Here is a 20,770-nt window from a genome sequence, read left to right on the forward strand (position 1 = left end):
CCACCAATGTGAAGGATTTAGAGGCAGCCCAGGATAAAAGGGAAACCTCGGAGCAGGAACCTGTGTGCCTTGGGCTACTTTTAATTAAAACTAGTAAGAATGAGCAGGGCGGTGGTGGCGCATGCCTTTAATCCCAGCATTCGGGAGGCAGAGGCAGGTGGATCTCTGTGAGTTCAAGGCCAGCCTGGTCTACAGAGCGAGTTCCAGGACAGCCAGGGCTACACAGAGAAACCCCATCCCTAACTCTCCACCCCCAAAAAAGTCTGGCTGGTAATTCCACCTCTAGTTTCCAAACGTGTACGATATAGATGGCAGGTTTGGAATCTGGAAGTGGAAATAACTAGGTACGAGAGAAGCATAAACGCTGAGCGGAAATTGCTGGAACAGCTGGAAGTAGGTCCGGAACGAATCTGAGTGGGGTTTGGGAGACCAAACTAAGAAGCACCTATCCAGAGGGTACAGGAGGGCCACAGCAGATGTGACTGTATCTTTATTGGGAGAAGTCTCCCATCCTTCTGGGTCTTGGAACAACACTGCAGCTAAGACAACTGAAACCCAGTCTCTTGAAAATGCCGGAAATAGGAATCAAAAGTCACAGTAGCCAAGCCAAGCACTTACTAAGCCCATTCTAACCCTACCAGCTGTGCACTGGTTTCAACACCTCCATTTTACGGATAAATAAGGCGCTGAGGATGCGTAACTAGGGGAGGAAAGGGAGGCAGACGAGAGAAACATTTAGGAGGTAAATATTACATTAGCATTCGACGGTGAGGATAAAGACCGAGGTGGCGCCGGGCGGTGGTGGCACACGCCTTTAATCCCAGCACTCGGGAGGCAGAGCCAGGCGGATCTCTGTGAGTTCGAGGCCAGCCTGGTCTACAGCGCGAGAACCAGGACAGGCACCAAACTAAACACAGAGAAACCCTGTCTCGAAAAACGAAAAAAAAGAAAAAGAAAAGAAAAAAAAGAACGGAGGTGGCTTCAGTCGCTCAGCACGCACTCCTCATCAGCAGGTTTGGAGTCTACGGGACGAAAGCGACTGAGGTATCCGCGGAGAGACAGACGTGTAACGTGACCGTCCCCAGACCGTCCCTTTCCGGATTCCCCAGCAAACTCCGCCCCCGGGGGCGGGGCTCCGCGGTCACGTGGTCCGGCGGCTGACGGTGCGCGCTTCCGGGTTGGCGATCCGGGCGAGCGGCGAGCCGGCGCGCCGTGGCGGTGGGGGCGGGGGAGCCGACGGGCCCTGCCGGCTGGGTCCCCGCTGGGCGGCCCCGACAGGTAGGTCCGCCGCCGCCGGGGGCAGGACCCGGGGGCCCTGGTGCCTTGGAGCGCTCGCGGGACCCAGGCCCCGGGCCTGGAACGGAGCGTGGAGCGCCGCTGCTCTGCGCCGGGCCTCTAGACGCGGGCGTCATTGCTCCCTTGCGTGCGCTCATTTTCGAAAAATCTTTCTCATGCTCGTTCCCACGGACGAAACAGCTCATCGAGTGTGGGATTGGGGCAGCATAGCCCAAACCCCACATTGTGCAGCCAATGCTTTAAAAGTTTAAATACGAAGTTAATGCAGGGGAGGGCCGTACAGATGTCTGATGCCGTTCTGTAATTTCCAGAGGAAATTCCAGACCGTAAGAGGTTATGTGGATACTGGAGAGGCATCCGCAGCCGCAACGGGGTGAGAATCCAAGGCTGGGTTTCTAAGTAGACTTTAAAAGGTGGCAACGACAGGCTTGGTTGTGTCAGCCGAGACACGAACACCGTCTTGTTAGACAATACCTCCTCCTAAATAAACCGTGTTTCCTTATTTCAGATTTAAGCCTCTCCGGAGTCTGGAGAAAATGGCAGAGACGGCACCAGAGCCTTCTGGGCAGCTTGTCGTACACTCCGACACTCACAGTCACACTGTCCTGGCTAGCCTTGAGGACCAGAGGAAGAGAGGCTTTCTCTGTGATATCACTCTAATCGTGGAGAACGTGCATTTCCGAGCCCACAAGGCCTTACTTGCTGCCAGCAGCGAGTATTTCTCAATGATGTTTGCGGAAGAGGGCGAGATTGGCCAGTCTATTTATATGTTGGAAGGCATGGTTGCAGACACCTTTGGTATTCTGCTGGAATTTATCTATACAGGTTATCTACAGGCCAGTGAGAAGACCACAGAACAGATCCTGGCCACTGCTCAGTTCTTAAAAGTCTATGATCTGATAAAGGCTTACACGGACTTCCAGACGAAGCATAGCTCCCCGAAGCCGCCGGCTCTGAACGGCACTGGTACTCCAGTGGTTGTTATTTCTAATAAGAAGAATGATCCCCTAAAACGGAAGCGGGGAAGACCAAGAAAAGGCAGTAGTGTGCCGGAGGGGAAATCGGAACTCGCTGCAGAGGAAGACATGCAGCTGAGAGTGAACAATTCCGTTCAGAATAGACAAAACTTTGTGGTTAAAGAGGGAGACGGTGTGGAGCTGAGTGTACAGATCCCAAAGGAAAAGGCCTCTGAGCCCGCTGGTGAGCCGGGCAGAGTGGAGGAGACGCTCGCTGAGAAGGATGAGAACTGTGACCCCGAGGCGCGGGATGGCCAGGACAGCCTGAGTAGGTACAGCAAGCGGAGGATTCGGAGGTCGGTCAAGCTTAAAGATTACAAACTCCTTGGAGACGAAGACGACCAGGGTTCAGCCCAGAGGATATGTGGAAAGAAAAAGCGTGCCAGCGGTCCAGGGGCCCGGTGTAAAGACTGTGGCAAAGTCTTCAAGTACAATCACTTTTTAGCAATCCACCAGAGACGCCACACTGGTAACTACACTTTCCAAACTTAGAGCAGCTCGTTGGGAAATTTGGAGTTGTGGTCATGACAGTATTTACTTATTGTTCGATTTCTGTGTGATAGGCATTATAATAAAGCCTTCTTACATGTTATTGTATTTAGGTCTCTTAGTAATCCCACAGTGGGTAATATCTCCCGCGTACAGGTCCAGTCTTAGAGCAGGCTCACCCATGCCGTGATAACCCAGCAAGCCTCATTCAGACAGAGCGCTTGGTTTTTGTTTTGTTTTCTGTTTGGTTTTTTCCTATCAGGTCATCAAGCACCTCCTGCGTTCCGATCTGTGAATGTTCCTCATCTTTGCTGAAGCCTCCTCATGCCCTCTTCCGTAGACATCTTTATAGTTCAGCCATCTTGTAAATGTTTCCTCCTTTTGGGTGTCTCTGACTCAGCATTGGTATTTGTTCACCTTGGTACTGAAATGTCCTTTGTCCTCTCCATAGGGGCAATATGACAGCCTCTAACAACACAGGGACCTTTTTTTACAGTATTGGAGATGGAACCCAGGGTCTAGGTGCATGCCAGCCAAGCATTTTACAGCCGAGCTCTATCCCAGCCCTGCATAAGTTTTATCACTTGAATTTTAGGTAGCTAGACTGAGAAACTGAATTTCATTTTGTTTCAGTGAGCATAAGTTTGAATAACCACATATGTCTGATGGCTACCATATTAGACACTGTATCTGCAGGAGAAATTCTCAAGCCCTTTCTTGAGCTGTTTGATTTCAGGTCAGGATGTAATTGTCACTGTAAATTGTCTTGAGCTGTAAATGTCACATCAGGTTGTATAGGGGCTAGTGTTTAAGTTTTGCTGTCATGTGACCTAGCGGCACCTGCTGCTGTGTTTCTGAGCCTGCACATTAGAACCACCCAGAGCTTCTGCAGCTCCCTGTGCCCCACACCCAGGCTTCTGATCGACTTGTCTGGATTGGCATGTTTGAAGTTTCCCAGAGCTGGAGCTCTGTCGATAGGGGGCATGTACAAAGCCCTGGCGTCACTCCCCAACACCACAGGAACTGGGCAAGGTGTCACCTTCTGTGATCCCAGCATGCCAGAGGTGGAGACAGTAGGATCTGAAGTTCAGGGTCATCCTTGGCTGCAAGGCAAGCCAGGGATACGTGAGATGCTTCTCGAAAAAGAAAGCCCCTCTGAAATTCTATACATTGAAAACTTGAATTAGGGTACTTTGGACAGAACAGAATCCCAACTGTGTTGAACTGTGGTGGGTTCTATTATTTTATTTTCTAATGGGCTCTGTAACTAACAGATTCTAATACTCGATTGTGTTGTAGCTATTTTTATCCAAGTTGTGCATAATTTAAAGCATTACATTGTTCAGTAAAACTTGGCTAAGGAAAAACAGCTGGTAGAATCTTGCCTTTGTCCCCTGGGTCTGAAGTTTTGCGGTCAGCCTTGGTGCATGTGTCTTCTCCCTTTGTTTTTATTTACCACACACTATTTTGCCCCCAGTGTTTCTTTGCTCCCTGTCCAGAATTCCTGCAGTCCGAATTTCCCAGACCCAACTTGCAACTTCCGTGTTTTTCCCCTGTATTTCCATCTCTGTCTTCGTGTCTGGGAGATTGCTGCTGTGCTTTTCAGCTGTGGTTGCTACTTCTACTCATTTAAGTTTTTCTTTTCCGTTCTAGAGCCCCAGCCCAGGGCCTTGTACTTCCTTAGACAGTTGCTCCACCCCTGAACTAAATCCCCAACCCCAATCTTTGTTTTGTTTTGAGACCTGATGTCGTTATGTAGCCAGGCTGGAATCATGATCTTCTGCATCGGCTTCCCAAATGCTGGCATGATGGATACGTGCCGCTGTGCCCAGTGTTCTTGACGTTTTCTGTGCATTGCTGTTTTCCCTTATCTGTCTGTTGTGGTGTCTGTCTTCACTATTAGAGCCTTTCCTTGACCGTAGTGTAAAGATTTATTTTTATTTTATGTGTATGAGTGTTTGCCTGCACGTATGTATGTATATATACAAGCCTATGCCTAGTACCCAGGGAGGCCAGAAAAGAGGTTCAGTCAGATCTCCTGGAACTGGAGTTTCAGGGGGTTGGGTGTCACTCTGTGGGTGCTGGGAACCCAACTAGGGTCCTCTGTAAGAGCAGAGCCACAGCCAACCCCAAATGAAGTGATTTTTTTTTTTAAACCTCTAATCATGCAAGATCAGAACACTTAAGCTATTGGCATTTCTGTGGATATGAAGGCTGGGTCTTAAAAGTTAGGTTGCATCTCATGGCTTCTACTTGTTTGATTTGATTTCATCTATTCCACTTTCTAGACTTTCATTGCTGATAGGTCACCTATCCACTGGACTTTGGGCGTTTGCCCTAACTATTTAACATTATAAATGATTATTATAAACTTTAATTTGGGAGGAAGAGAAGAATACACAAGTCCTTGTTTACACCATGCTTCTTGGCTTTGGTCGCAGGGGAACGACCCTTCAAATGTGGCGAGTGTGGAAAGGGCTTTGCCCAGAAGCACTCCTTGCAGGTCCACACCAGGATGCATACAGGGGAGCGGCCATACACCTGTACCGTGTGCAGCAAGGCACTGACCACCAAGCACTCACTGCTGGAGCACATGAGCCTGCACTCAGGTAACAGGGCTTGCACTAGAGGCCGCCAGCCACCAGTTTCCGTTTCCTGGGGCGGCACAGCTGGCCTCTGAATGGTGTTTCCTCAGCCTGTTGTCATTTCCCACACGGTGTTGTTGAAAGAGGATTCTGCATGTGTTGTTCTGAACAGCACCAACCCTCAGCTGCTGGCTACTGCAGTGCAATGTGCATTAAATGTGTTTTACTTAAACAGCAGAGTTTAGAATTCTCTGTGTGCCCTTGAGGACCACTTGCAACCTGCAGTTCTGCCCCAGTCTCCACTGCCTCCTCTCATCTCGCATAGTTTTGCACACTCTGGAAAGGCTTCTTCTGGGTGTGTAGACAAGATACTCACCATTTGTAGGCAATAGGAACCTGGACACTGTGTTATTTAACTTATTAATATGCATTCTGATTAATGAGCATTCTAATTCTCTTCCGTTTTTGGCATAGTTTAAGTGTTTTTTATTTTTTATTTGGCAGGGCAAAAGTCTTTTACCTGTGATCAGTGTGGAAAATATTTCAGCCAGAAAAGACAGCTAAAGAGCCATTACCGAGTCCACACAGGTACGATACTGATAAGGTGAGAAAAACATGCATCCCTGGGGAAGAAGTGTAGATGCACAGTATTTGTGGAACAGTAGGTTCATCTTACAGAATGAATGAAAGAGTTGGAAAAACCAGTCGGGCTGGGAGTGCAGCTCATTTAGTAGAGAGCTTGCCTAGTGTGAATGAAGCCCCAGTGTCACATAAAAGTAGGCATGCGAGCACACACCTGTTATCCCAGCACGTGAGAGATGGAGGCAAGAGGATCAGAAGTTCAAAGTCATCCTCAGGTATGTAGTGAGTTCAAGGCCTGCCTAGGATACCTGAGACTGTAACAAAAGAAAAAGAAAAAGCCAGCAGTCACCATGCTGTTCTCCAGCATAAGACTCAGTTTAATGTTTGCACCATAATTTTGGAACCGTAGATAGAACCAGCACAGGACCACTGTATCCAAAAGTGCTGCCTGCCCCAGAGGCTTCAGTTGGTTGGCTGTTATTAGGGACACCTGGAAAGGGATGTCTCACCCATGACTTCTCTTCTGCTAAAGGTCCTGTTCTCCTTCCTGCCAACTGATAAGAAATGGGGAGAGGGGAGGGGGGTGGAACAGGACATCATTCAAGTTCAACTGCCCAGTCCCAGGGTTTGGAGAGAAGGGGGTTTAGAAGGGCTAGGAGGACTCTGCTCTCAGAGAAGCACTGAGTTGAGACACACTGGGTGAGAAAGTGTATTGTTGTTGTTAAAGTGCCATATTTAAAGTGATTGTTTTTCAGGGCAGTGCTTTAACACAAATCACTGAAGAAATGCAGGGAGAACATACATGCACTGACACTTTTTTTATCGTTGCGGCAAGGCCACTCACTACCAGAATGCAACCACTGCCATCGAAAATTCATGGATGTGTCTCAGCTAAAGAAACATCTGCGAACGCACACAGGTAACACGCCACCTCCTTCAGCCTCCTCGCTGCACGCGGTGTCCACCGTCTGTGTTTGGTACGCTTACTGCAAATGTGGTGCCAGTTGGATACCTTTTATTGGGAAGGCCAAGGTGAAGGCAAAATGCTGCCACTGTTGTGTGGGGACATTATATCATCCTGCTGTAAGTCTGCACAAAATGGAGATCACCTGATGAACACTGTTCATGTGTGAAAATTCTTGCAATTCCACAGCATATTGTCAATTTCAGTCTGGTTCTGTGTTTCACTCTCAATTACTTCAACACTAAAGGTGATAACAATAAACTGTTTAGAAAGGGAAGCATAGAACAGACAAAAAGGTTAACATAGAATTCCTCACTCTGTCCTTTGGAACCGATGCTCAATCCCAAGCATTAAATTACTACCTCCCAGAGAGGCAGGAATGAGAAGGAGCCTTGTTGGGGAAGGTCGGGTTTTGTTGTTTTTGTTTTCTTTCCATTTTAAGTTCAGAGAAGTAAAACTGTCCATCTTGTTCATTTTGGAAGGAATATGGGTTAAAAGTAAGTCTGTTGCATTTTTCCAAAAACAGTTTCTATTAAGTGATTCTGTCAAGTTGTCTACTAATATTGTATAGGCAGATCTCTGAGTTCAAGACCAGCCTAATCTACAGAGTGAGTTCCAGGACATCCTGGCTACATAGAGAAACCCTATCTCAAAAACCAAAAGGGGGCGGGGGAGTTGTTTAGTTTTGGGCACTTTGATTTTTTTAATGCAGGTTGTTAATTTCCTAACTTGAAGAAAACCTAGTGTAGTTAAGTATCATCATCCAAGTGCCTGGGACCAGAAACGCCTAAAACCCTAAAATGTTCCAAATCCCAAACTTCTTGAGTGTCACTGTGATGCCACAGTAGAAAGTGCCACACCTGTCCTCATGGGATAGAGCATAGTCAAGATTCAGGTACACCGGAAGGAAATATTGTCTAAAACTGCTCCCCAGGCTGTGTGTAGGAAGTTTGTATGAAACATGATGATTTTGTGTGTAGACTTGACCCACCTCTAAAATATGTGTGTGTGTGTGTGTGTGTGTGTGTGTGTGTGTGTGTGTGTGTATGTAGAGAAAATGTTCTAAAACTCTGTGTGGTTTGCCTGCAGTTCTGTCTGTTTACCACATGCATGCAGTACTCACAAAGACCAGAAGTTGTGAGCTGCCATGTGGGTCCTGCATTCTTTGGAAGAGCAGTCAGTGCTTTAAATCACTGAGCAATTGTCCAGACCCCTAAGCACTTAGGAAATTATCTCATAAGGGGTGACTTTTTATAACTCTTACCTTTGTACACTCTTAATTTTTTATGGTGTGTGTGTGTATGTCTGTGTGTACCTATCCATGTGTAAACATGTGCCATAACATATATGTGGAGGCCCGAGGACAACTTGTTAGAGTCAGTTTCTTCCACCATGTGGGTCCTGGGTATCAAATTTAGGTCCTCAGCCTTGCTGATTGGTGTCTTTACCTCCAGACCATCTCACTGGCTCCTTTACTTCCACAGACATTTGTATTAATAGGAGCTGTGAAATTTAGTGCAGCCATTCAGTACATACTTACTGACCGTTGGCTGAGTACCAGGCTCTGTTGTAGGCCCAGAGGCCAGATAATGAGATGTCCAAGTCCCTGCTGGTGTGACATCAGCACTTGAGCAGGGAGGCAGAGTGCAGAGAAATAGGTAGCGTGTTCCATGGTGCGTGGGAACAAAATGTGGAGTAGGAAAGCAGGTGTGGGAAGGGGTGCTTCTCTCTGGGGAGACTGTCCTGGGAAGGCCTCAGGGATGGGAGCCTCTTGAGTGGAAATCACACTGTGGTATGGGGAATAGGAGGTGCTAGGGGAAGGAAGCTCGGTGGGTAGACCCACCACAGGGACAGCAGGAGGCCGTGTACTACAGTTTTACCCTTTAGAGCTGCACATTGCAAACACTGAGAAAAACAAACTGATTTCCACCATGAGGTTGTGACTGAATGGGCTGGGGCAGAGCCATAGTCACCCTAGCCCCCCCCATGATTCCCCTGAGCATGCTAGCTTCATTGGAGGCTGCAGTGAAGACTTAGATGGCCTTGCCCAGAAGAGTGACATGGCATGGCTGAAGTGTACTAGGATCACTTCAGGCATCATGCAGGGTTAGGGCAGCAAGGTGGGAAGCAAAGGGACCCTCAGTACATTGCCATGACAGTGGAAACCAGAGCACATAGCCTGTTTGGAGCAGGTCAGACTTGTGGGGATGGAGTCAAGCCAGGCAAACTCACACAGCTGATGAGGGGCCATTTATTTGTTGTGGGTTTTGTTCTTTTGAAAGGGTCATGCTGTGTAGCTCAGCTTGGCCTAAGAACTCACGGTCCTCCTGCGTCAGCATCACGAGTGCTGGATTGTAAGTGTGCATTTCAACCTCTGCAGCATCTCAACCCTTAGATGATGTTAGAGAAATACTGATTGTAATGTGGGCTCCCATGCTCATGTGGCTGTCCCGCCTGATCACGTGACAAAGTTCATGACATCACAGTTTCATTCACAGCCTCATTCTGTGGGTTAGGTATGAAGCTGCCAGTTTCTATGCCTGTGTGTTGAGATGACCTCATCTCGCTTGTTCCGGTTTTCCTGAGATCTGGGCCCCTCAGGACATCATGCCCTTCAGAGTCTGCGTGTCTGCATTAAGACTCTCCCCACAGTGTGAGGAGCCACAGAAAGAAAGGAGGATGGGTCTTGTTCCCCAGAGTGGGACCTGGATCAGGAGGGCAGAGCAAGCGGGAGTTTGAGGACTTGGAAGCCTCGCTGCTGTTTGCTGTGAACCAGTGGGGTGAGGTACCAGACAGTGGGCAGACCACTGAGAGCAGGCAGGGGCATGAACTGGGAGAGGGGTTCTTGATTTGTGTCTTGAAAAAGGACTTGAGCAGCCTTGGGAGGATGGGCAGAGAAGAAAGGGCCTGGGGATAGGTGGTTCGCAGGCCTGACAGGAAGGAGGAAGGTCTTCAGGTCAGGAGAGGGGGGACGGGAGATGTTTGCAAGCTCATTGGTCTGGGACAAACAGTCATTGCTCGTAGGACAAACTGTTAATACTCCAGATTTTAAAAGTGGACAACCAGGCCGACGTCATGGATGGGCCCTCTGGAACTAAGTCAGCTCTGCTGCGTCTTCCTGAGCCGTCCTCATGTGCCTGGCTTCACCTTTCATTGCTACTGTCCAATCCTCCTGTAACAGACTTCCTCCTGGTCTCTGCTCCTCAGGCCCTGACACCTCCCCGTTAACCTCTGTCTCCATCTGTCTCCTGCATCTCCTGGCCCAGGCCTCGGTACCTCATGCACAGTCTGGCAGGAAATCCTCCCTCTTACTGGCTCACTCTGAGCATGTCATCTTTCTACTTAAGCCTCTGTCTGGCATTTTGGCTCATCTTTGAGCCCACCACTCCTCAGAGTGGACCCTTGTCCCTCTAGCATTTTGGTTATACTTACACCAGTGCCCTGTCAGGCCCTCCAGTCTGTCCTAGCACCCTGTCTTTCTGCACTCAGTGCTGTTGATTTGGGCCGTTAGTCAAGCACACTCTAAGTTTCCTAGCTTCTCAAACAGACTGCACACCCTTTCTGAAGCTGTGATCGTCTGTTTTGTTACCGGCCTCCCTAGCTGTTCACGTGGCTGGTGGTCTGTCAGTGTTTCAGAGCTGAATAAACGAGGGGAGTGGTCACCGGGTGGAAGGAGGCAGTTTATACAGGACAGACCCGAAGCCAGGGGTCAGAGGACTCCATCAACATAGCTTGAGTGTCCTACAGGCCTCAGTGTTGGAAACCTGATGGCTGACAAAAATGTTACAACAGTCAGATGCTCGTGAATGGAGCAGCACTGGCAGTGGGGCAGTGGGGCACTAAGAAGAATGAATTTAGTCCTGCCCCTCCCCCGCCCCCACCCCCTCCAGTGTCCTCTTTCTTTTTTTTTTAAAGATTTATTTATTATGTATACAGCATGTATGACTGCAGGCCAGAAGAGGGCACCAGATCTTATTACAGATGGTTGCGAGCCACCATGTGGTTGCTGGGAATTGAACTCCGGACCTCTGGAAGAGCAGTCGGTGCTCTTAACCTCTGAGCCATCTCTCCAGCCGCCCCCCCCCCCCTTTTTTTTTTTTTTTGGTTTTTCAAGACAGGGTTTCTCTGTGTAGCTTTGCGCCTTTCCTGGAACTCGCTCTGTAGCCCAGGCTGGCCTCGAACTCACAGAGATCCGCTTGGCTCTGCCTCCCGAGTGCTGGGATTAAAGGCGTGCGCCACCACCGCCCGGCCAGTGTCCTCTTTCTTTTCCACCTTCTGCCATGAAGGGTACAGCAAGAAGGCCGTGGTCGGGTGTAGGTCCCTGAACTCTGAACTTCTCACTTTCCTGAACTGTAACTATTAAGTTTGTAGGCCTATACATGGTGATGAATGCCTTTAATCCTACTACTCAGGAGACAGAGGCAAGTGGATCTCTGTGATTGGAGGCCAATCACAGCTACATAGTGAGACTCTGTTAAAAAAAAAAAAATATTGCCAACTCTGTGTATTTGAAAGACAAGTAGAGTGGATGCTCGTCTACATGAGAGGTGGGAACTGACCCAGGTCTGGGTGGGCCCCGGCTCTGATTAGAAAGCCACCTGGTCATAACTTTTGGAGTGATAAAGATAATGATGTACTTGCTGATTCGTCCAGCTTGTCTCTTGCATGGGTGCCCTGCCTGGGTGGAGCTTGGAGACAAGTCTAGCCTGAAAGAACATCTCAAGTTGCCCTCCTGCCCTGCTGTTCTCTAGAGAGGCCAGATCTTGCTAGCTTTTCCAAAACGCCTCTCACCTACGTTAGGATCCCTTCACTCTGCTTCTGGGGGGCATGAGAGTCCGTTTCGTGTGTAGTGTGCAAGCTAACCCTGAGAAAGGCTTGTTGCTGTTAATGAGCACGGTCTAAGCACTTGTGCATTTTACGTGAGCCTTAGACCACCCCTGGGAAAGTCATTCACTTGGCAGGGTTTCTGAATAGTAGTGTGTGTGTGTGTGTGTGTGTGTGTGTGTGTGTGTGTGTGTGTGTGATGATGATCTACCTGCTATGGTGTAAAGCTGCCGACGGGGCCTGAGAGCATTTGCTGCCGCTGTGCAATGTTCTGTCACTGAAGAGGCCCACACTGTCTGCCTTGGTGACAGTGGATAGCCAGGGAGTAACAGGCCCTTTTCAAGATTGCTGTGATCCAAGAGGGAGGGACGTGAGAAATCGTCAGATTCTGGACATATTTAGAAGGTGGATATAAATGTGAATACCGTACCCTAGTGCACAGAATGAAGGTCCAGTGGGCCACTTTGCCCAGAAGTTCTGAGGGGTGCAAGAGTCAGTGTTAGACTCAAGGGTAGAAAATGTAGGGGTAACTACGAGTTCTTTTTTTTTTTTTTTTTTTTTTTTTTTGGTTTTTCAAGACAGGATTTCTCTGTGTAGCTTTGCGCCTCTCCTGGAACTCACTTGGTAGCCCAGGCTGGCCTCGAACTCACAGAGATCCGCCTGGCTCTGCCTCCCGAGTGCTGGGATTAAAGGCGTGCGCCACCACCGCCTGGTCTACGAGTTCTTTTATTACCCACGGATGAACAGCTTCTCTGTCATCAGGGGAAGGAACCACCCCTCCTCTGAAGCCCCTTGGCGCCACCCAGTGTGCTTCCTGCATTCTAACAGAGAGGTGCCTGTGCTCTTCCACTGTGGAGGTGAAGTGCGTGGCTGTTACTGTGTTTTTCTTTCTTTTCTTTTTTTTTCCCCCCAAGACAGGGTTTCTCTATGTAGCTGTCCTGGATCTCTCTCTGTAGACTAGGCTGGCCTCAGACTCACAGAGATCCTCCTGCCCCTGCCTCCTGAGTGCTGGGATTAAAGCTGTGTGCCACCACTGCCCGGCCAGGGTTGTTATTTTTTAATGTCAGGTGTGTGTGAGCAAACACTTTCCTCCTTTTACCCTTTTGTTAGGTGAGAAGCCGTTCACTTGTGAAATCTGTGGGAAATCTTTCACAGCGAAGAGTTCCCTTCAGACCCACATCAGAATCCACCGGTAAGTATGTTTGGGTTCGGGTGACACGGGACATGCCTCTCTAGCCCATGCTAGCCCAGACTCGGAGTCTTGCTTCTCTGCCCCGAGTACTAACTAGGACTGCAGGTGTATGCCATCACACCTGCCTTTTGTTGTCCTTTAGTGGCCTCACTGAACTCTGGTGTTCTGTGGGGTAACCTTTGCCCTATATAAGCTTTTCTTCTAGTCGTTACTTGGGTAGAATTTTCTGTGTGGTTTACTATTTTATTTTTTCAATAATTAAATTTCTCAGACAAAAGCAGCAATATTGGTTCCAGCCAATAAAAGCTTGTATTGTTGGCTTCATTGTTTAGATTTTACTGGGAGAGTGGTCTAAAGCTTCCATCTTCACCCAAGAATAAGCATGAAGGCCTGGGGAAGCGGGTCAGTGCATAAAGTACTTGTTGCCTGAGGATGAGGATTTGGTCAGATCTCCAGCCCCCATGTGAAAGCCAGAGGTGGCGCTGCATGTGTGTCAGAGGGGTGGGTCCTAGGTCTGACCACCAGGCTAGCCCGAATGGCAAGCTCTGGGTTCAGGGAGAGACCCTGTCTCAAAAAATAAGGTGGAGAGTGACGGAGGAAGACAGCCAGTGTCACCTCCACCTCCACACAGACAGATCCATGACACACAGGGTGGAGAGTGACGGAGGAAGACAGCCAGTGTCACCTCCACCTCCACACAGATCCACGACACACAAGGCAGTAGTGAAGTGTGTCACACTTGAAATCTCAGTAGCACGTAGCAGGTAGAAGCAGGAGGGTGGTCCCCAAGTTCAAGGCTAGCCTGGACTACAGAGTTAGACCATGTCTCAAAAGGAGGACAATAATACTATCTGGAGTTGAGATGATAATTCAAACCTATAAGCGCAGTACCTGGTGGGCAGAGGCAGGAGGATCAAGAGTTTAAGGCCAAACTGGACTACATAGGAGAATTCCATCCAAAAGAAAAGGGTTCTGTTCATAAAAATTGCTCCCAGGTTGGATTTAGATATATTTCTAAAAGCTTCAAAAATAATTAGGAGCTGCTTAAAATTTTAATGTTGATATTAACCATAATACATACATACATACATATATATATATATACCTATTTGGTCTTTAGAGTCTAAAAATCAGCTGTAAGAATTAAAAGCAAAATTGAACTGTTTGCATAATATGTAAATGTTTACTTTCTTACCTGAAACACATAACAACAGAATTATAAAATCTCATCCCACGTAGCCCCATCCACCCTACCGTAAGCCCTTTCAGCCCTTCTTTATGTTTGAGACTTGAGGAAACACTCGGATGGGGCTCACTCTGAGTGACTGGAGTCTCTAGGGGAACCGTGCCTGGGGACCTGCCTGGCCAGTGTTCCTGTGTTGTTCTCCGGAGTTGACTCTAAGGGTTTTTGTAGAAGTAACCGTCTTATTAAATAAGAAACACAGAGATGAAAGCCCAAGAGGTCAGAGCTAAGAGTCTTACCCTTCACTGCTGCTACTGTCCTCTTTAGCAAGAGACCTACTTCCTGTCTGTTTGTCTTTTTTATTGACTTTCTGTTCTGTCTTCTCATTGGTTGTAAACCCAAACACATGACCGCCTCGTCACTGCCTGTCTGTACAGACCTCCAGGTCTTCTATGGTTGGTATTGAGATTAAAGGCGTGTGTCTCCATGCTGGCTGTATCCTTGAACACACAGAGATCCGCCTAGCTCTGCCTCCCAAGAGCTGGGATTAAAGGCGTGCACCACCACCACCCAGTTTCTGCTATGGCTTGCTATTAGCTCTGACCCCCAGGCAACTTTATTTATTAACATACAAATAAAATCTCATTTCAGTACAATTAAAATATCACCATAGGCTTTGACATGGGTTTAGGCACGGCCTTCAGGGAAAGGAGGGCTTCTTGAGAGGACAGCAGACACTAAGATTCGGGGTGCCTGGCCAGCCTTCCTTGACTTTTCATGGCTTCTGCCTAAGTACCAGGAAGGAGAAAGCAAGCGTTTCTGTGTGTTTTCTTTCAGAGGAGAAAAGCCATACTCCTGCAGCATCTGTGGCAAGTCCTTCTCCGACTCCAGTGCCAAGAGGAGACACTGCATCCTCCACACAGGCAAAAAGCCCTTCTCCTGCCCCGAGTGTAGCCTGCAGTTTGCTCGCTTAGACAATCTGAAGGCTCACTTGAAAATTCACAACAAAGAGAAGCACACAGCGGATTCCTGCAGCGTTTCCGGCAGCAATGCTGACGAGGTCCGCAACATTCTTCAGCTACAGCCGTACCAGCTCTCCACCTCAGGAGAGCAGGAGATTCAGCTTCTTGTAACTGATTCTGTGCATAACATTAACTTCATGCCAGGCCCCAACCCGGGGGTCAGCCTGGTAGCTGCTGATAGCTCTCAGAACATGGCCACAGACCCGGCTGCTAATCTGGCCCTGCTCACACAGCAGCCTGAGCAACTGCAGAGCCTGATTCTTTCGGCTCAGCAGGAGCAGACAGAGCACATTCAGAGCCTCGGTATGATCGGAAGCCAGATGGAGTCCTCCCAGCCGGAGCCAGTGCACGTAATCACACTTTCCAAGGAAACGCTGGAGCATCTGCACGCCCAGCAGCAAGGGCAAACCGAGGCGCTCCGGTTGGCAGCTGGTGCTGATCCAGCTCAGCACCTGCAGCTGACACGGGACCCTGAGCCACCCCTGCCCACTCCGCTAGGCCAGGAGCAGAGCTGACCCATGGCTCGGACTGTTCCGCTGGACCCTTCTCCCGGGCCAGCAGTGACAGACTGGTCCTTTCCGCCGCCACTGTCTTACAGACCCGTCAAGATGTGTTAGCTAGCCAACAGCTTATTTATGATGGGCTCCACCGGGGCAGAGTCTGTGTGTGGGCATGAGTGCACGATCTGTCTGATCTATGATACCAATTCCTACTTAGCACTGAAATATCGATGAGGGGCTCCACTTTCGTCTACTACGTCTCTCAAAGGTAGACGTAGTAGACGTTTTTCTTGGGGGCATTGATTTAGACTTTCCTGTAAGTGTTGGGGGCATTGATTTAGACTTTCCTGTAAGTGTTGAATGTTCACGGCCATAGAGTGTGATCTTTAGATCAAAAAGTCATGCGTAGGTTGAATCTTCAGGTATGGTGGTTGATTCCATTCCGTTATTTCTCTTAGGCAGGATACTTGCCAGTCCAAAACAAGGCAGGACTGACTACCTGATTACATCGATCAGGAGATTTCCCCTCCAATAGCTTTTCTGCCCTAAGAGCACTGTACCTCTTGCATTTTATCTTTGTGTGGTACAGTGGGCTGATCATGTTGCACTGAAGGCAGATTCAGACTCGAAAACCATACTCATGATGCAGAGGCCGAAGTGTACTGTTGGTTTGTTTGTTTGTTTGTTTTTCAAGACAGCGTTTCTCTGTATAACAGCCCTGGCTGTCCTAGAACTTGCTCTATAGACCAGGCTGGTCTTGAACTCACAGAGATCCATCTGCCTCTGCCTCTAAGTGCTGGGATTAAAGGCGTGTGCCACCACTACCTGGCACAAAGTATACTTTTAAAATTTTTGAGTTTAACTTTTCTGCAAAATATGAATTTATACATTTTTTGAAAGAAACAGGCTGTTAAATTTTTAATTAAAAAGTCTCCACAAAGTATGAAACTAAATCAAGATACTCATTCCAAGTAAACCAAATTTTGTCAGATATTGACTTGATTTTCATGAAAAAAGATTCTTAATTACTTGGAACTTAAAAGTTTATTCAATATAAGTCATAAACACACTACTGAATTCTACTTGATCTCAAAATACTGATTTGCATGTTCAATCTTAGAACTTCCTAGAGGTGGAAATGTACACTAATCTATTCTTACAGTCTAGATGAAATTCCACTTAATTTTAGTCATTTAAATCATGTGTTCAGTGTGTGAGTGTGGGCTGTGTGCATGTATGGGGTGTGTGTATGTATGAGTGTGGCATATGTGCATGTGTGGGATGTGTGTATCTGAATGTGGCATATGTGGGATGTGTGAGTGTGGGATATGTGCATGTGTGGGCTATGTGCATGTGTGGGATGTGTGTATGTATGAGTGTGGCATATGTGCATGTGTGGAGGCCTCAGGTGAACATTGGGTATCCTGGTCTATCACTCTGCCTTATTTCCCTGAGACAGGAATCTGGAAGCTGGTATCCAGCAAGCCCTCAGCCCTCCTCCTGTTTCTGCCTCACAGCACTGGGGTTCAGCACACATGGCCGTCTCCTGGATTTTGACCTGGGTGCTGGGATCCGAGCTCAGGTCCTCACATAGCACAGCAAGTGCTCTACCCCCTGAGCCATCTCTCCAGCTCCTGTTTATTCTTAAAACACAAAGTCTTTACAGTCTTTTCAAAACCTCCTAGTTCTCATTTCCCCAGAATTTGACATTGTATTGAAGTAAATTAAAACTGTCTCACTCTAGACAGCTGGGTAACGATTCAGAAGCATGGTTGTGTAGCTGTTGGTTTGGTTTTGGTGCTGAACTCAGCCCATACAAGTTAAATTTAGTTTACTTTATAACAGCCTACCTCTACACTAAGAAATATATCATGAGCCAGGCCTGGGAGTACAGGCCGGTGATCCCCAGAGGCAGAGGTGGAGACAGGAGGACCTTGAGTTTAAGGCTAGCCTGAGCTACTTAGACCCTTAAAAGAAAACCGGACCTGGGGATGTAGGTCAAAGGTACAGTGTGTCCCTGGCATGCACAAGACTGGGCTCTGTCCTCAGAACTGGGGGTGGGGATAATAAAAGAGGTACAAGACAGACGGAATATTAAATATTAAAATATTCAAAAGCCACATGTAACAAGAGGTGAAATTAATCTTAAAGTTATTTAATCTACTGTCCTGGTCAGCCTTAATTGTCAACACGGCCTCCACTGAGTCACGTGAGAAGCAATTGAGGGGTTGCCTAAATCAAGTTGGTCTGTGGGCACACACCTGTGACAACTGTCTTGATCACTAATGGATGTACGAGGACCCGGCCCACGGTGGGCTGTTACAAAGCTAGCTAGCCGTGAGCCGGTGAGGAAGTCACTGAGCAAGCTGGCAGGCCGGCTTCCTCCACGGCTCCTGCCTGAGCGCCTGCTCTGCCTTCCCTTGGTGATGGATCATGACTTGAAAGTAAAAGCCAAAGGAACCCTTTCTTCCCCCAAGTTGCTTTGGTCATGGTGTTTGACACAGTAACAGAATGTGACTAGAACATTTATTGCCAAACATTTCTACATGTAATTAATATTAAAATGTATTAATGAGATTTTACATCCTCCCTTGATACAAAATCCTCAAAATTGGTTGTGTATTTCATACTTGCCGTATATCTCAATTTTGACAACAATGTTTGCTAGTAGTATTTGATTTGCATTTAGATTTCATACGATTTATAGGTTAAAAACCTAGATTCATCTATCATGTAGTTCAGACAACGGTTTTCAATCACTGAAAGAAATACTTACATTTCACTTTGAAAAGTCAAGTCCGGTTTCTTGGTTGATCTGGCCACATTATAAGCCCTCCCAGACCGTTTCCAGCATGAGATCCAGTCCCAGCCTTGACTGTATCATCTGAACAGCTGTCAAAGGAGAATCAGAAAGGGCGGTTTGCTTGCCCTAGCTCTTTTTGTGTCTGCAATACACATCCTGTCCCTTGAGATGAAGCTCCTTTTTAACTCTGGCTTTTTAAAAAAGAAACTTTTTAAAAATTGTATTTCATTTTTTCATATCGGGTGTGGGTTCACACAGGTCCATAGAAAGAAGACACAAAGGCACTCTAAGGATGATGTTTAGCCTTTTCTAGCTGCAGGGGGATCAGTCTCTGGGGGATCAGCCTCTGGCAGACTGACTCAATCTCGCTTAGCAAAGGGCCATTTTACTGTTACACAGTTTACACCTTTAGCAAGTCAATTTCCTTACACCTCTTATCAGAGCTCCCCAAAGAGACAAAGCCAAATGCAGATTCATGTTAGGAGACATCTTGGTTTGCCAGTCCTCCCTACCAAGTTCTGCATAGGCTTTGAACCCTTAGGAAACTCGGACAAGATTCACGTGTTTCAAAAGGAAGGTACTGGAGACAAAAGGTAACAGTTACAAAAGGCAGATTAAAGCTAGGTGCTAACACTCTAGAACCAAACCAGCTGCATAATTCTGCAGGAACTCCCCCAACATTTATGTTTATATTAGGGTTCTCAGAGTAGCAGGACTTAGAGAATGTATATATATATGTGTGTGTTTATATGATTATATACACACACATATATACATACATATATACATACACATATATATAAAGGGGATTTATTAGAATCACTTACATGCTACAGTCCAACTAATCCAACAATGGCAGGCTATGAATGGAAGGTCCAAGAATCCAGAAGTTGCTCAGTCTCAGACATCAGCTAGATGTCTCAGCTGGTCTCCTGTATATGCTGGAATCCTGAAGAAGTCGGCTCCAATGCCAGTGAAGGAGGGATGTGCTGGCAAGGTGAGGGCAAGCAGGCAAAGAAAACCTTCCTTCTTCTGTGTCTTACATAGGCTTGTGGCAGAAGGTGTGGCCCAGATGAAAGGTATGGCTTCCTGCCTCAAGATCCAGACCGAAGGGGCATGCCTTCCTGCCTCAAAGGTCTGGACTAGAAGTGGATTCACCCACTTCAAACAAAGCAAAAATAATCTCTCATAGGTGTGCCTTCTGGATTGTAGCTCACTCTAGATGTAGTCAAACTGACAACCGACACTAGCCATCACAATGAGTTTTACCAGCATGAATGTCTGTACCATGTGTGTGCCTGGTGCCCTCAGGTCGGAAGAGGGTGTCACATCCCCTGGAACTGGAGTTACGGGTGATTTGTGAACCACCATGTGGGTGCTGGGACCCGAACTTGGGACCTGTTAAGCAAGTGCTTTTAACTGTTGAGCCATCTCTCCAGCCTGAACTCTGACTTCTGTACCCAAAGGATACACGTGAAAGTGCTTCTCAGAAGTCCTTGAAAGATGACAGGGCCAGAGTGACATTTCATGGTTCATTTTGTATTAAATGTGTGCAATTTTTAAAACGTTGTGAAGTGCATTTTTAGGACTAGGGTCTGCTGTAGGCAACCTTGCTTGGAAAATGAATCTGGCTTTGGGGAAGCTTACTGGGCAGACATCATTTGTGTGTTTACCCAGTGTTTCTTGAAATTGCCTCTTTTCTTCGTTTTCTACATTTGGGTCTTTGGTTGTAGATGCTGTGTGCAGCAGGTTAAGCGACCGAGCTGGGTTCTCATTAGAGATGCTGACCTATGGGCTTACATAAACTGGTGTGTTACCTGCCACAGGGAGGCTACTGTGGGCCTGCAAGGAAGCTGCGGCATGCCGGGGCAGGCCTATCATCCCAGCACCAGGAGGTAGAGGCAGGAGGATCAGGAATTCAAGCTTTGGCTACATGGTGAGTGTGAGGACAGCCTGAGCTACATGAGATCAGGTCTTAAAAAAACAAGACCAGGGGGCTGGAGAGATGGCTCAGCAGTTAAGAGGTCCTGAGTTCAATTCCCAGCACCCACATGGTGCCTCACAACCACCTGTAATGAGAACTGGTGCCTCTTCTGGCCTGCAGTCATACATGCTGTATATATAATAAATAAAGAAATCTAAAAAAAAAAAAAAAAAAAAAGACCAGGATTCATAAGGCACCGTGTGTTTGGGGATTTGGAGACCCTCATCCCATCTGGCCGTGCCATGTGCTCATTTGCTAGGGCAGCCAATATAGGGGCTGCTTCTTCACAGATTTATCTGACTATGATTCTGGTTAGAAAGAGGACACTGA

General features: G+C 47.5%; 1 protein-coding gene and 1 long non-coding RNA gene across 4 annotated transcripts; one reads left to right on the top strand and one right to left on the bottom strand.

Annotated features, from left to right (window-relative positions):
• Positions 1–1,146: 1,146 nt before the first annotated feature.
• Zbtb24 (zinc finger and BTB domain containing 24) lies at positions 1,147–18,230 on the top strand. 3 transcript variants are annotated; one of them, XM_052751499.1, is made up of 7 exons: positions 1,147–1,278; positions 1,805–2,781; positions 5,243–5,410; positions 5,891–5,974; positions 6,804–6,887; positions 12,867–12,948; positions 14,969–18,230. In XM_052751499.1, the coding sequence occupies exons 2-7, from the start codon at positions 1,833–1,835 to the stop codon at positions 15,666–15,668; spliced, it is 2,067 nt and encodes a 688-aa protein (XP_052607459.1). In that variant the 5' UTR covers positions 1,147–1,278; positions 1,805–1,832; the 3' UTR covers positions 15,669–18,230. The 3 variants fall into 3 exon arrangements, with proteins under 3 accessions (XP_052607459.1, XP_052607461.1, XP_052607460.1); XM_052751501.1 differs by lacking the exons at positions 12,867–12,948; positions 14,969–18,230 and having other exon boundaries at positions 6,724–6,868; XM_052751500.1 differs by lacking the exons at positions 12,867–12,948; positions 14,969–18,230 and having other exon boundaries at positions 5,891–5,990; positions 6,724–6,841.
• On the bottom strand, positions 18,166–20,599 carry LOC128118687 (uncharacterized). The gene is made up of 2 exons (XR_008221300.1): positions 19,284–20,599; positions 18,166–18,545 (listed from the first exon to the last, which is right to left on the bottom strand). It is a non-coding gene; the product is annotated as an uncharacterized LOC128118687 (long non-coding RNA).
• Between the last annotated feature and the right edge of the window lie 171 nt (positions 20,600–20,770).

Source organism: Peromyscus californicus, unplaced genomic scaffold (genome assembly GCF_007827085.1).
Source record: "Peromyscus californicus insignis strain IS unplaced genomic scaffold, ASM782708v3 Scaffold_22__1_contigs__length_63687245, whole genome shotgun sequence".
NCBI classification, from domain to species: Eukaryota; Metazoa; Chordata; class Mammalia; order Rodentia; family Cricetidae; genus Peromyscus; species Peromyscus californicus.

Bases quoted from the DNA above. Each gene is read 5' to 3' on its own strand.
- Zbtb24 (XM_052751499.1), top strand. From the start codon at position 1,833: ATGGCAGAGACGGCACCAGAGCCTTCTGGGCAGCTTGTCGTACACTCC. The intron at 2,782-5,242 runs GTAACTACACTT...CTTTGGTCGCAG, and splicing joins CCACCAGAGACGCCACACTG to GGGAACGACCCTTCAAATGT. The intron at 5,975-6,803 runs GTACGATACTGA...CGTTGCGGCAAG, and splicing joins CCATTACCGAGTCCACACAG to GCCACTCACTACCAGAATGC.